We start from the raw sequence: 13,700 nt of genomic DNA, 5'->3' as shown, positions 1-13,700 counted from the left end.
TGATGGTACCAAATCTAAGGCCAGGCCGATACTTGACCCAGCCACTTTGCTTAAGGCACACAACTCCAGGTATGTAGAACACATAGCTGGAGTTGATTTTACCTTAAGCCAATCTTCGTGGTGTCCCCACAGTGGTGGGGCAATGGGAGCAAAGGTTCCCGTTGGCTTCCCTTACTTTTTGCAAAGGGAGAAATACCAGATGCCAGTGGGGGTGTACTCTGAGTTCAATTTAGCAAGTTTTAACTAGACTTGCTAAATTGAACTCTGGAAAATGGATCATGGCAGCAGCAACCTTCCTCTTAGAGTAGACAAAGCCTAAAACTTTAGAGTTAAAAGCTATATTACTCTTCAGGATCAAAAACTGCACTCTGTCCCCAGGCAAACTCTAGTTCACTTCAGTAGGAGTTTGTTAGCGTAAGGAATGCAGGAATGTCCCATTAGCATGTGTAAATTGTAGACTAAGGGCCTACACTACAGGCTGCCTGATTTGTGTGCTAGAGAGACAAGGTGGGTGGGATAAAATCTTTTATTGGACCCATTTCTGTCAGTGTGACAGGTTTTTAGTCACACACAGCTCATCTTCAGCAGGCAATTTGTGTGCTGTCACTTGGCTTGGTATAAATAGGCACTTGTTTAAAGGCATATTTCAAGGTATATGGTGTGACCAGACTTTCAAAGTGAAAATTGGGAGCTTGCTATGGGTTGGAGATTGCGGGAGAGCACTTTTGGCAAAGGTCAGGGAAGTGGAGCCAGGAAGGTAATTTTGGGAATGGAGGACAGGAAGTCCCTAGTCTTTTCTCACAGTCTTTCATATACACTCATCCCAGAAACAGGTTCCTTCTTGTTTTCCCCAGAATCCTCTGCTCCGTGGAGGACAAGGACAGGGGAGGAGGACAAGAATCGTGACTGCTGTCCCGGACTGAATCAGTATCTGTAGCCATTACAGGTGGTCATGTGCACCAGTAGTTAGTTCCTAGGCTCAGCGAACCTCTGACAGTGTGTGACAGGAATGTCTACAAGCCTCATGGAGGGTGTGGCGGCATATGCACTCCCTGTCTTGGGGTGACCTAATTTCGTCACCTCCTCGGCCAAAAGGGTTTGGCTGTCCTTATAATCTGTAACACTCCACCAGTCTCTAGGCAACCCCAAGTCCATAAGCGGCCCAATAGCCAGAGTCAATAGATTTATATAGCCCTCAGTTCAGGGTAGTATGCCTTACTGGTTAGAGTCAACTAGCCCTCAGTCCAGGGCTGTACATCTTACTAGTCACAGTCAGTAAATGGCTGATAATCCAGGGCAATATGGCCCGTTAGCCAGAGTCAGTAAATGGCAGCCCACAGTCCAGGACAACACGGGTTACTAGCCACAGTCAGTAAATAACCGCTAGTCCAGGGCAGTATGGCCCTCTGTCCAGAGTCAGTAATTGGCAGCCCACAGTTTAGGGCCGTACTGCTTACTAGCCAGAGTCAGTGCGGTTTACAGGCTCTTTCTAAAAAGGCTTTATTTTAGAAAGATTCGCATCTAGACTGCCGCTTTTTTTTCTGGAAAAGCTCCATTTAGAAAAAAGCGGCGGCCATGTTTATGCTAATGAAACGTGGGATATTTAAATCCCGGCTTCATTAGCAATTTCGAGATGCCTAATCTATATCTCTCTGTCGACAGAGAGTCTAGACACAGCCTGGGGTTCCATGGGGTTAACATTGCGGCTGTCTCCCGGTTCTCCAGTTCAGGATCTCTGGCAGGAGGTCCTGGTCCTTCAATGGTCAGCCCAGACTGAGCTGCTCTGCTGCCTCCTATACTGCTCCAGCTCTTGAAGCATGCCCAGTCTGGGAAAAGGGGTGGGACTTCCTCCGCCCACAGAGTCTTAGCCCCCCCCCCCCTTCAGGGTGGGGTATGCTCTCCCCGTCACAGAGGGGATGATGTTTGGAAGCTTTTGTAGGGTGGAAAAGGCAAGCAGAGTGGAAAAATGTGAGCATTACGGAGTTCTTAAGAAGCTTTCAGTGTCGTTGGTTTAGCTAACAGGAATCTCCTTTAGGTGCCTAATCTGCAGGATTTTTAATAAGTGGGACAAACACTATATTTTCTTAAGGTTGCAGAGAGAAGCCCTGAGAATAGGGACATTGTTTTTTTTCAAGGACATACTGTTCCCCTAATTGTTTATAGAAAGGGTATTGGTAATCTAATTCAAGAATGGCGCTTTCTGGCATAGTAAGAAATTAGTTTTTCTTTCTCTTCTGAAGACCAATGACAGTAAAACAAAGGAATGTTAATGAGTTACTCTATTCATTGTAATAGATGTAGTAGATACATTGTGGCCAACATCTTCATTTAAAATATTTTTACTGTTGTTATTTTTCTAATGCCAATTAATGTGATAAATGCTTGTAGAACATATTAAAACTTGAAAGATAGAAATTGTCAAGGAAGAAGAGGAGTTTAATCATAAGTCTCAGAGGGGTAGCTGTGTTACTCTGTATCTATAAAAAGACAAGGGAGTCATGTGGCACCATAAATACAATCAGATTTATTTGGGCATAAGCTTTTGTGGGTAAAAAACACTTTGTCAGATCTGATGAAATTGTTTTTTACCCATGAAAGCTTATGCCCAAATAAATCTGACAATCTTTAAGGTGCTATTGGACTCCTCAAGGAATTTTATGTGATTTAAGCTGTTAGAGGATTGGTTTTGTATTATAAAATGTTAGCTGGATATCCTGGGAAACTTTTCAAGAGTGGGTCTATTAGATCGTAGGCAAGACTCCCAAGAGAAGTGTTTGAAGCCTTGGAACTTGGGTTCATTAAAACTAGAATGGACAAAGTTCTCTTACACTTCAGAGAACTACATTGCAGAAAGATAGTGTTAGATGATGTATTGGTACGAGTTTTTTTTTCTCTTGTTTTTTGGATTTTACTATTTTGCTTATTTTAGCTTATATATGTCCTGATTCATTTTATTGCAGTGAGGGTTGATATTGACGGTTAAAGTAGTAGTTTAAAAGGTGCTAGAAAAATAAAGAATACATCATCTGTTTGCTTATTGTGGAATTCTTTGTCATGCTTTGGTTAGGTTTTACTTTGAAATTTAGTGAAAATAAGAGGTAGTAAAAATACATGGATCAAAGCCTCCAGTTAATCTCTGCCATATACAGGCAGTCCCCGACTTACGCGGATCCGACTTATGTCGGATCCGCACTTGCAAACGGGGCTTTCTCGCCCCGGAGGTCGAGGTGGCGGATTGCTACCTGCGAGCTCCGGGGCGAGAGAGTCCCGTTCGTAAGCTGCTCCGGTGCCCCTGGTCTGCTGGAGACCGTCTCCAGCAGACCAGGGGCACCGGGCGGCTTCCCGCGTTTCTGAGGCTTTGCCAGAGCAAAGCCTCAGAAGCGCGGGAACCCGCCGCGGCTGCGGCTTCAGTCCCGGTGCCTGTGGTCTGCTGGGGACAGTCCCCAGCAGACCACAGGCACCGGGACTGAAGCGGCAGCAGCGGCGGTTCCCCGCGCTTCTGAGGCTTTGCTCTGGCAAAGCCTCAGAGGCGCGGCACCCCGCTGCCGCTGCGGCTCTGCTCCCCGTGTCCCTGGTTGCTGGGGGGGCACACTAGCTGCGCGCCCCCCCCCCCAGCAGACTAGGCTTTTGTTTTGGACCCTGGGGCAGAGCAGCTGGGGCGCTGTCGACTGGTCCTGCAGCGCCGCTCTGGGCACTACTGGACCAACCCAACAGCACCCCAGCTGCTCTGCCCCAGGTCCTGATTCAGCCGCTGCTGGTCAGTTTCAGCAGCGGCTGAATCAGGACGCCTGGGGCAGAGCAGATGGGGTGCTGCTGGGTTGGTCCAGTAGCACTGAGGAGCGGCGCTACTGGAGCAACCCAGCAGCACCCCAGCTGCTCTGCCCCAGGCGTCCCCAAGTCAGCTGCTGCTGAAACAGACCAGCGCTGACTACAGGAAGCCCGAGGCAGAGTTGCTCTGCCCCGGGCTTCCTGGAATCAGCTGCTGATCAGTTTCAGCAGCAGCTGACTTGGGGACGCCTGGGGTTCTTAAGTTGATTCTGTATGTAAGTCAGAACTGACGGTCAGTTTCAGCAGCCGCTGAATCTGGACGCCAGTTGCGACTTACATACAGATTCAACTTAAGAACAAACCTACAGTCCCTATCTTGTACGTAACCCGGGGACTGCCTGTATATAATTTTATCCTTGCAAAGGGACTTGTATAGGTCTACAGGTTGTCTCGATGCTAGTATTTTGCAGATCATCTCTATGGCTGATAACAGTAAATAACAATACAAGGACATTTTTCTTTTTCTTTTTTTTTTAAAGGGCGGTATTTGTGTTAGTTACTAAATACGCTATGCTATGTTAAGGGAAATGTAGGTTGGTGACTGTAACGCTGCCTGTGTAGTGTTAGGGAGAGATGAATGTTGATGGTATGACAAAAAGAGGCATGTGAGAATAACCCGAAGGAGAAAATTAATGAAAAAGGAAACTACAGTAAAACCTACGCTATCTGGAACTTAAGCATCTGGAAGCCAGCAAATTTCTGTTGCTGGGAAGGGGTGAATAGCAGCCAGAAGCAAGCAGCAAGCATCCCCCCCATGGCTCCTCCGCCCTCTGTCAGGCTGCCCCCACCATCTCTGCCTCCCATTCCCTGGTTTCCACCCCCCCTCAACAGGCTGCATCCTGCCCCTGCTCGTGCCCCCCCCCCCCCCAGCAGGCCACATCTTGGCCCCCTGCACTGCTCTCGTCTCCCCCCCATAGGCCCCGTGTGTCTCCCGCTCCCCCCGCCCCTTTAGAACCAGAATTTTGAGGTTACCGGCACTCCCTAATCCCCAGGCATGCTGGATAATACAGGTTTTACTGTAAATAAACAGTGTATGAGTATCTTAATAACTGAAATAAAATCACCTTACAACTTATAGTGTCGATTTAAGCAGTTTGGAATTCATAACTTTGGTGATCATAAGTTACTACTAGTCCAGTAGTCATGATTCTTATAGGATTAGTGTTTTTCAAGCTTATAGTATTACTGTTCCTTTTTTCCTGTGTCCAAGTTTGGGGGGCGGGGGGGATGGGTTATAGCCACACAATCTTGATTTGAACAGCTGTCTTGAACTGTCTTATTTTGCTAATTATTGCTGTCTATAAGTAATTTACTCTTTATTACTTGGACAGACAGCCAAATAGGTACGGTGGAGCAGTATGTAAATCTACTGGGTGAAATCTTGATCCCATTGAAAACAATGTGAAAACTCTGTTGGTTTGTACTGGGACCATTGTGGGTATTTCATTAATTGTGGTTTTACAGATTAGAGAATAATTTGCTCTTGGCTAATTTTCAAAGGCCAGATGTCATAGAGACCCAGGAGAACTAATTACAGAGGACAGGAAAGCTCATTTGCTGATCTCTAAACTGACAAGGGGTTTTGTGCCTTTTTTTTGGTTATCACAAAGTAATGTTTCCTGGACAATACAGGCAGTCCCCGGGTTACATGGATCCGACTTATATCGGATCCCTACTTACAAACTGGGTGAGGCAACCCCGCACTAGCTGCTTCCCCCCAGCAGACCAGGGAGACGTGAAGCTAGCGCCCCCTTCTCCCCCCAGCAGACCAGGGAGATGCGGAGTGGCTTTTCTCAGCAGACACCTCAGCTTGAGAAAAAGGACTGAGGGAAGTGAGGTGTGGGAGAATAAAACTGAGCTCTGGAGAAATGTTTGGCTAGAGTTTCCCCTACAATATGTGCCAGTTCCGACTTACATACAAATTCAACTTAAGAACAAACCTACAGTCCCTATCTTGTACTTAACCTGGGGACTGCCTGTATATAATTTCAGAAGTTTGTGCAATTTAAAAGTGTTACTATTTACATTAGTAAATTAGTAAATTACTGTCAATTTACTAAATTTCATTAGTAAATTAGTAAATTATTGTCAATTTAATAATCTGCAAGCCCAGAAGTGTTACATGATATTTTACAGATAACGATTTTGAGAATAATTTAGATATTTTTTAAAAAATGTGAACCGGTAATGTCTTGGGACAAACGCATAAAAATGGAATGGTTTGAATGAAAAACAGTAATTTGAATTGTTTTTGTTTTTTAGTACAATGTACACATTCTATAATAAAAATAATCAGTTTCAACAATTTTACACTATAAATATTATTTTGTACCTTATAAATACATACTTTCACCTTCTGTTGCATTTCATATTTAAATATAATGCTAATTATTCTCCTTTTGCTTTTTCTAGCTAATTCCAGTCTTCTTGGAGGTGGAGGGGGTAAGTCTTTGTTTAACATTCTCCTTGCTCTCAAAAATACTATGTATGCACTGATCAAAACTGAGATTTGGGAATAACCACAATTAACACAGAGCATCTTGTTTATGTACAATAAATTATAAGTGTACAACCATCTGAATAAATAGAAAATTAGACGAGCTTTTTATCCTTTACACAGAAGTGGCAGGTTGTAAGTATTCCTTTCAGATATGGAACTTGTAGCTGTCATCCATTCCATTGTCACCTCAGGATTAGATTATTGTGCTGTCTTCTATTTGGGCCATACCTTAGAGCCATTCAAAAACCAAAGTTGGGTTATCTTAAGTTGCATTGCTACCATTATGATGCATCTTCAAGTTGTTTTGTGGGCCTTTATGGCCCATGGATAATTCAATGATTCAATGATAATTCAATGATTTAGAAAAGAAAATTGTTCATACATTTTTATCTCAGATTTTCACCCCTTATCTTTGAGAGTGGGTGATATAGTAGAATAGGACTTTATTTATAATATTTTCTTTTTGTTTTACTTTGGTGTGAACTCTTAAAGTTTTGATTAAATAAGGCACAAGCTTGTATACTGCATGGTGGTGTTGCTTATAATATTGTTCAGAAACATAATACTTTCCCCTTTTAATAAACATTAGTTTGCTTTTCATGTGTTATAATACTGTAGCCCTGAGCTTACAAGAGATGAAAATTTTCTGGCTAGGATTAAAAGGTCCTGATGATTACAGTCTACATACACAATTGGAAAAGAAAGGATTCAGTAAGAAGATTGCTGTTGCTTTTGAGATTCGGAATGATAAACCAAAGCTTTGTTTTAACAACCTTAACAGCATAAGCAACTGTTATTCCTGAACCATGAAGAGAGGATTCTCCTTTGAAAACAGTACTTCAAAACTACATTGGAGAAGAAGTTAAACATGAATAGATTTTTAGTCCAAATTTTACTATATTCTCTCAAGTATTTATTCCCATTTGACATCTTAAAACCAAAGCAAGTGCTCAAAGTCCAATCAAATTTCTAGAGAATTGGCTATTGGAGACAAGTTTTAGTTACCAACTCTCAGGCAGTATTTATTCAGCTGCTGGGCTGTACTTCAGAAGTTGATATCCTATTACTGTGGCACCACAGAATGTAGTTCATCCTCTTCACTCAGTCTGACAGACAGGTTGATGACTAGTTTCCAGCTGGGATTTTTCCTGCTTGGCAAAGCACCCTTCTCTGCTTTTCCAGTTCGATTTCTGCTTCTCTCCAAGCTACACTCGGAAAGTCGACCTTTGCTACCACATGTTGATGCCAGAAGGGCTGAGAAACAAAAATGGCATCAACATGTGGTAGCAAAGGTTGACTTTCTGAGAGTAGCTTTGAGACAGGCAGAAATTGAACCGGAAAAGCAGAGAAGGTGCTCTGAAAAGCGGGAATCATCTTTCAAAAATACTGTGAATCAAGGAGTTTTCCTGGTACTGGTGAACCTGAGGACATTCAAGAACTCATCATCACTTACTCTCTCTAAAAACATTAAGGCTTGTGCTGAGCTGATGGTCTTTCTAATCAGCTCTTATCCATTCAGCCTGGAATCTGACTAGAGTGTTTTGGTAAAGATCATGTTGGCCACTCAGTGACTCTATCAAATGAGTTTCCTTTTTCTAACTAACTGATTTAATTGGTCACTCTCAGGACTGGGCCACTCAAGTGGTACTGGAGCTACTAGCTTTGTTCAGTTCACTAGGTCTCACAATAAGCAGATCAGCAGCATACTGGCTCCAGACTTCTCTTTATCCTACCAGAATATACACGGCCTTGGACAACAGTCTCTCTGGGTGGGGAGTAAACATAGATCCCTGCCGAACACAGGGAATAGAGTTTCCAATAGAAAGAGAGTTTCCCATAAAGATGTTTGAGCTGTAGGCGACAAAGTGAACAGCCTTCATGCTCGAGTAACACTGAGACCACTGAGAAAGGGAGAGTGAAATTGGGTCTTACAGTTTTAGCTAAAAGCCAGCTGGTAGAGGCACATGGCTTTAGCCCTTAAAGTTGCAGGTTCAGTCCCACCTTCCAACAATCAGAGTCTGTGAGCTCTACACTCAGAAGAGAAAATTGAGAATGAGAAATGCTAAAATGAGAAAATTGTGTCCTCAAAAGTTCAGTGCATGACAGTGGTCATATACCTGAACCACTGAGCTAGCAGAATAATATTCCCAGCTTGCTCCTTTTGATTTCCTAGGTACAGGCAGAACTCCAAATTTCTCCCAGCAAAGCTGGGCAATAAGGGGAAAGTCCTTTCTGTAGATCTGCTTTCAGTGAAATTCAGTTCCAAGGGCTCTCTCTTACATGTGACTTTTTACAGCACTATGAAAATGCCTTTCATCTAAAAAAATGTGTTTTCTAAAATCTAGATATGTTTTCTAAAACCTTTCTAGCACTGAACTCATAATAATTGGAATAGATTTGTGTGAAGAACCCTGGTGTCATTTTCCTGAACTTTCTAATCAGTTATTTTGGAGAAGACTTAATGGACCAACTTCTTGGTAAACATATTAGCAAGTTTGTCCTTTGGTTCAGCTGACAGTGGTTTTACTAGGTGCCAGCTATTTTTTGTGCCATATGATATAACTATTTTTTTTCATCTGATCAGAGTATCTAAGTATAATTGGGTTTCTTAGAGCCAAACTGATGATGATTCTTAGATTTCATTTTTACATCTCCATGTATATTTTTACGACTGAATGAAGAGAGAGATGAAAGATGCCAGCTATAGTTATTTAGATGACTATTTTTAGCCAAGAAACTTTCATTATTCTTTCAATGGCAGACTTCTATATTTAACTAAAGATTCTTTTTAGACTTCTTTCTGCTTATCAAATAACTCCAAAAAGTTTCCTGGACTTCATTAAGAGTCTTATGAGTAATCTTTTCTTTCTCTTAAAATGAAATTTGGATTTTATGAAGAGCCAGGCCAATTGACATGTTTTATTTCATTTTTCACATTATTTCAGGTCCACATTTCTTGCCAGGTTTACCATCCACCGCTTCTATTAATTTGTGCAGGACAATTACTTATTATTATTTGTTTCTAATGTTTCCCAGAGTATAACAGTGGATAAATGCAAAAGGCACTGACCCTTCTGCTCCACTGCCAGTATTTTCAAAAGGTTCTAGTGATTTCTGATGCTCTATTTTTTTTATGTACAAAATGTAACACCTTGTAAAAGGGCTGAATTTCAGAGATGGTGGGAGGACTCAGCATTTTCTGAAAATCAAGCATCTTAAGATGTCTCGTTAGGTGGGACAGTAAAAAATGGAGATGCCCAAAATTGTGTCTTGGGCCGTATGTTGTGTGATAAGCACTCGTATGATCCTGCACACCTTGTTCACAAGGAAAAGTCCTGGAACCATCGTCTTTCCTGCTCAACAGTCCATCTTTCCTCCTTTGCCTTTACCATTTCTCAGTTATTTCTCTGAAGGTATATTCTTTCTTTATTTTCTGGACTTAATGAACCACTTGTTGCATGATAATCTTTGGGTTGTTCTTCTTTCTCTTTATACATGATATTTGCAATTCAAGCTTAAAAACTAATTAGCAACAAACTATCTTTTTTTGCTGTAGGTTTTATATGCATTGGTTCATCAAAGTTGGGCATACCCTAATGCCTAACATTATTTAAGAAGGAGATGTGTGTGTATATATAATGTAGTGGGGACAAGAGGTACAATTTCATGTCCTCTTGGGAATGTAAATAGTATCAATAGATAAACCCAGTATGCATCTTTCGTCCCACCCCAAACATGGAGGAACAGCTTTTCAGCGAAATAGTTCTTTTGCTGGTTTAGCTTAAACCAGTTCCCCAAATGAAGCTACATCAGCAAAACAGCTCTCTTTTTGCTGTAATAGCCATATCAACACTAGTGCTTTTGCCAACATGTCAGTCAGGGTGGGAGGAAAAAATCATACCCTGATTGACAGATCTGTGCTGGCAAAACTTTTAACTGTAATTTGGACTGCCTCTTCAGTCTTTAGCCTACAGTTTAAAGGAATAGACTATGTAATCATCAACCATATATTTAACTTCTGAGTGCATTTCTTCACTATATAAATGGGGACTATAAAAGAAATCTCACATTAGGTGCTGTTTTTACAAGTAGAATGAAATAAAATTCTATGTTTTGCCAAGAACTAGATCTGAGATACTCATGCATCGTAAATCTTAAATGTTCTCTTGCAAGAGGCAAAATGGAGATTTCAGCCAATCAGTGCCCACAAACATTGACCATTACGACTTCACACAAGACACTGAAGCCTGATAAGCACTACTGTGTTGTTCAGGGATGTGAAAAATCTATAGGTGTTATCTATGCATAAGTGCTACAGTTGTGCAGCTATAGCATTTAAATGTAGACAAACCCTGAAGGATCTTTGTCATTCTATAACATCATTCATTCCACAGGCTACTCTTTATTCACATTAAAGATCCAGACCTCCTCAATTACTTGTCTTAACCACAGTCCCAATGGTATGTCAGTGGAAAGTCTGAGAGACACTAAAATACACTACTAAGTTAAATGTATACTACTACTACCCCCCCCCCCAAAAAAGACAAGACAGAAGAAAATCGGCATTTTTTCTTCTGCACAGTAAAGCTTCAAAGTTGTATGAAGTCAATGTTCAGTTGTGAACTTTTTGAAAGAACCACCATAACATTTTGTTCAGAATTACAAACCTCTCGGCGTTACAACCAACCTCCAGTCCCGAGGTATTTAGAAATCTGAGAATCTATTGTACTTATAGCCCGTGACATCTCCCAACAAATGTATCTGTTTCATTTTGCCATTCAACTAGCTTCAAAAGCTATTTGTTACTTTGTATGCTGTCACATAATCCCTTATGTATGCAGTGTTGAAGTGGTGTTGGTCCTAGGATGTTAGAGTGGTAATAGCAGGATCTGTGTAAGGTTAAAAGCTTGTCTGTCTTACCCACAGCATTTGGTCCAATAAAAGATAAACCCTGACTCACCTTGTCTCTCTAGTGTAAAGTCTCCATTAGATATGTAGATGATAACTATGAAGACACAAAGATTTCCTGTGAAACAATGGTCATCTAAGCAAACTGATAACCAAAGGCAAAAGAACTGTTAGCCTTAGTTGCTCATTAACCTCTTAAAATGCTGTTAGAAGACAGCTGTTGCAATTCTGTCATTTTTAAGTAAAGAAAATTAAGAGTTGAACCTCCTTCTCTCATCATTTTGTCCCCTCTCTCTTTGAGTAGGGGGAAATTGACCAATACTGCATCTAGAAGTTTCAAAGCTATGGAAATACTTCAGCCAACCATTTCTAAAAAATATTTTTACTTTCTATACAGAAGTAATGTACATGTATACGACCCCCCCCCTTTCTGGTGTATATGTGCCCAGTGCACTCATGCCACCTGATTACTGCATGCACATGTGTCCTGCATGCCCTCATGCCTCAGACCTAGTGTAGGTCTACACTGTGGGGTTTTTCTGCGATACTGCAGGTATCCTGGAAAAATTCCACTGCATCCAGGGAACGTATTTGCTCTTCTCCCCCTCTTCCCCCCCCCCCCCCCAGAAGTGCAAATGTGCTCTTTTGGAAGCCCTGTCTTCCTCATTCTATGAGGAAGAAGGGATCTTCCAAAAGAGGGGGATTTTCCAAAATTTGGCCCAGTGTAGATGGGCCAAACTTTGGAAAAGCATCTTCCAAAAAAAAATTGGAAAAAGGTACGCAAAGTGCGGAGCGCATTTTGCATAGCTTTTTCTGAAAAAATGTGTAGTGTAGACCTAGCCCTAGAATGTAAAAGGTGAGGCTGTCTTGACCCACTCCCAATTCTTTCTCACTGCCTGTGGCTAAGAATTGGAATTCCCTATGTCATCTTGAGCTCATAGTCCTTTACCTGCTAGACAGCGTATGTAAATAATTGATGGTATTAGTTATTTGCTTAGCGTAAATAACTAACAATGTTTTTTTTTTTCTTAATGCCACTTTCAAATGCAGGAATCCCCAGGCTTTGAGCACTGGCTTTCCTTTCAGGCTATTATTCCCTCAGAGATGTGTATATGTTGCTTGGTTCATTGAAATGAAGGACAGATGTTCTGTCTGTCAGTCTTTTCCCACCAGAATGCAGAAATCTTCTTAGATTCTCCCTTAGGCTCATGGCGAGAGTCATGCAGATGGCTCAGATCTAGGCTACTCTGTAGCTCAGTGGGCTGTTTACACTTAATCCAGAAATGCTCTGTCTAGTCCTTGTGCGTTGCTCTCTCCTCAGAGCAGGCAACTGCATGTGCGGCAATCTTGAGTCCATGGGTGGGGCTCATAAAGTAGCTGTGGGGCTGTGCTGCCATGCAGCTTAGAGGGAATCTTGGTGACCACACCAGGCCTACCAGTATATGTGGGGGGGGGGGCCTGGGTGTGGGGGGGAGCTATTTTAAAGGGCCTAGGACTCCTATGTCCTTGAAATTGGTGCTGAAGCCACACATAGTGTATTCCAGGCCTCTCTGAGGGCTCATGGGGGGCCACGGCCCGTCACAGTCCAGGTGGTCCTGAGGCTGCTTGTCCTCAGCCCTGTCCTTTCTGTCCAAGGCTTTGCACCTTCTGGGAGCATGGGCCCTCCTCACTTTGCCCAGGGTTGGGCAATTCTGTCAGCCCCCTGTTCTATGCTATGCTGGCCACCTCAACTGCTTACAAAGCTTATTAATGTTACTGCCTCATTCAGCCAGTGGGAGTCTGTAGTAAATGAATGTTTACGCACAGGGTGCTGAGCATACTGACTCTACAGTTTTCTTAGATCATTCCTGAACATGGGACTTGAACTGTAGTCTTGTACATGGCAGGAGTTTAATTTATATTTCCCGCGTAATAGAAACATAAAGCGGACATAAACAAACTAAATAAATAAGAAATTAAAATTAAAATAAAATAAATACAATGTATTTCTTAAATTACATGAGATTAGAGCATGAACACGTTACAATTCCATTTCAGGAAGGCACCCTGCTGAGTAATTATGCAGTACTGTTCCATTTCTTGAAAAACATCACAGCCCCTTAGCTAATGATGATATTGGGATTTGCCACAACCACAGTAAAGATTTAAAGGTGGTAGTCATGACCAATCCAAGCAGGAAACTCCGTCATAAGGGACTTTTCTTCTTTTCATTGTCTGTTCTTGAAATTAAAACATCAAGAACGAAATTTACAATATATATTAACCCATACTTAAGATAATGATGTAATGCCCAGCCCCCCAAAATTCTGAAAAATATATACTTCACTTGAATTATATACAGGACAAAATAAAATTAGCCACATTCTCCAAGCATATAAACAAACTTTATATTTACATTTTCCTTTAAATCTGTTCTTTATAAACATACAACAGACATTTCTGATTTTGTTATATATTCATATAT

General features: G+C 41.7%; 1 protein-coding gene across 6 annotated transcripts in view; it reads left to right on the top strand.

Annotated features, from left to right (window-relative positions):
* Window positions 1-13,700, top strand: part of MACROD2 (mono-ADP ribosylhydrolase 2) — a 1,395,588-nt gene that overhangs the window by 303,360 nt on the left and 1,078,528 nt on the right. For all 6 annotated transcript variants that reach the window (XM_075925642.1, XM_075925641.1, XM_075925640.1 and 3 more), the window contains one exon: window positions 6,241-6,270. In XM_075925642.1, coding sequence (XP_075781757.1) covers window positions 6,241-6,270 — 30 coding nt within the window. The remainder of the gene's footprint in view (window positions 1-6,240; window positions 6,271-13,700) is intronic.

Source organism: Pelodiscus sinensis, chromosome 3 (assembly GCF_049634645.1).
Source record: "Pelodiscus sinensis isolate JC-2024 chromosome 3, ASM4963464v1, whole genome shotgun sequence".
NCBI lineage: Eukaryota > Metazoa > Chordata > Testudines > Trionychidae > Pelodiscus > Pelodiscus sinensis.
The sequence above is the reverse complement of the archived record's forward strand: the minus strand, read 5'-3'. Positions and strand labels throughout refer to the sequence as shown.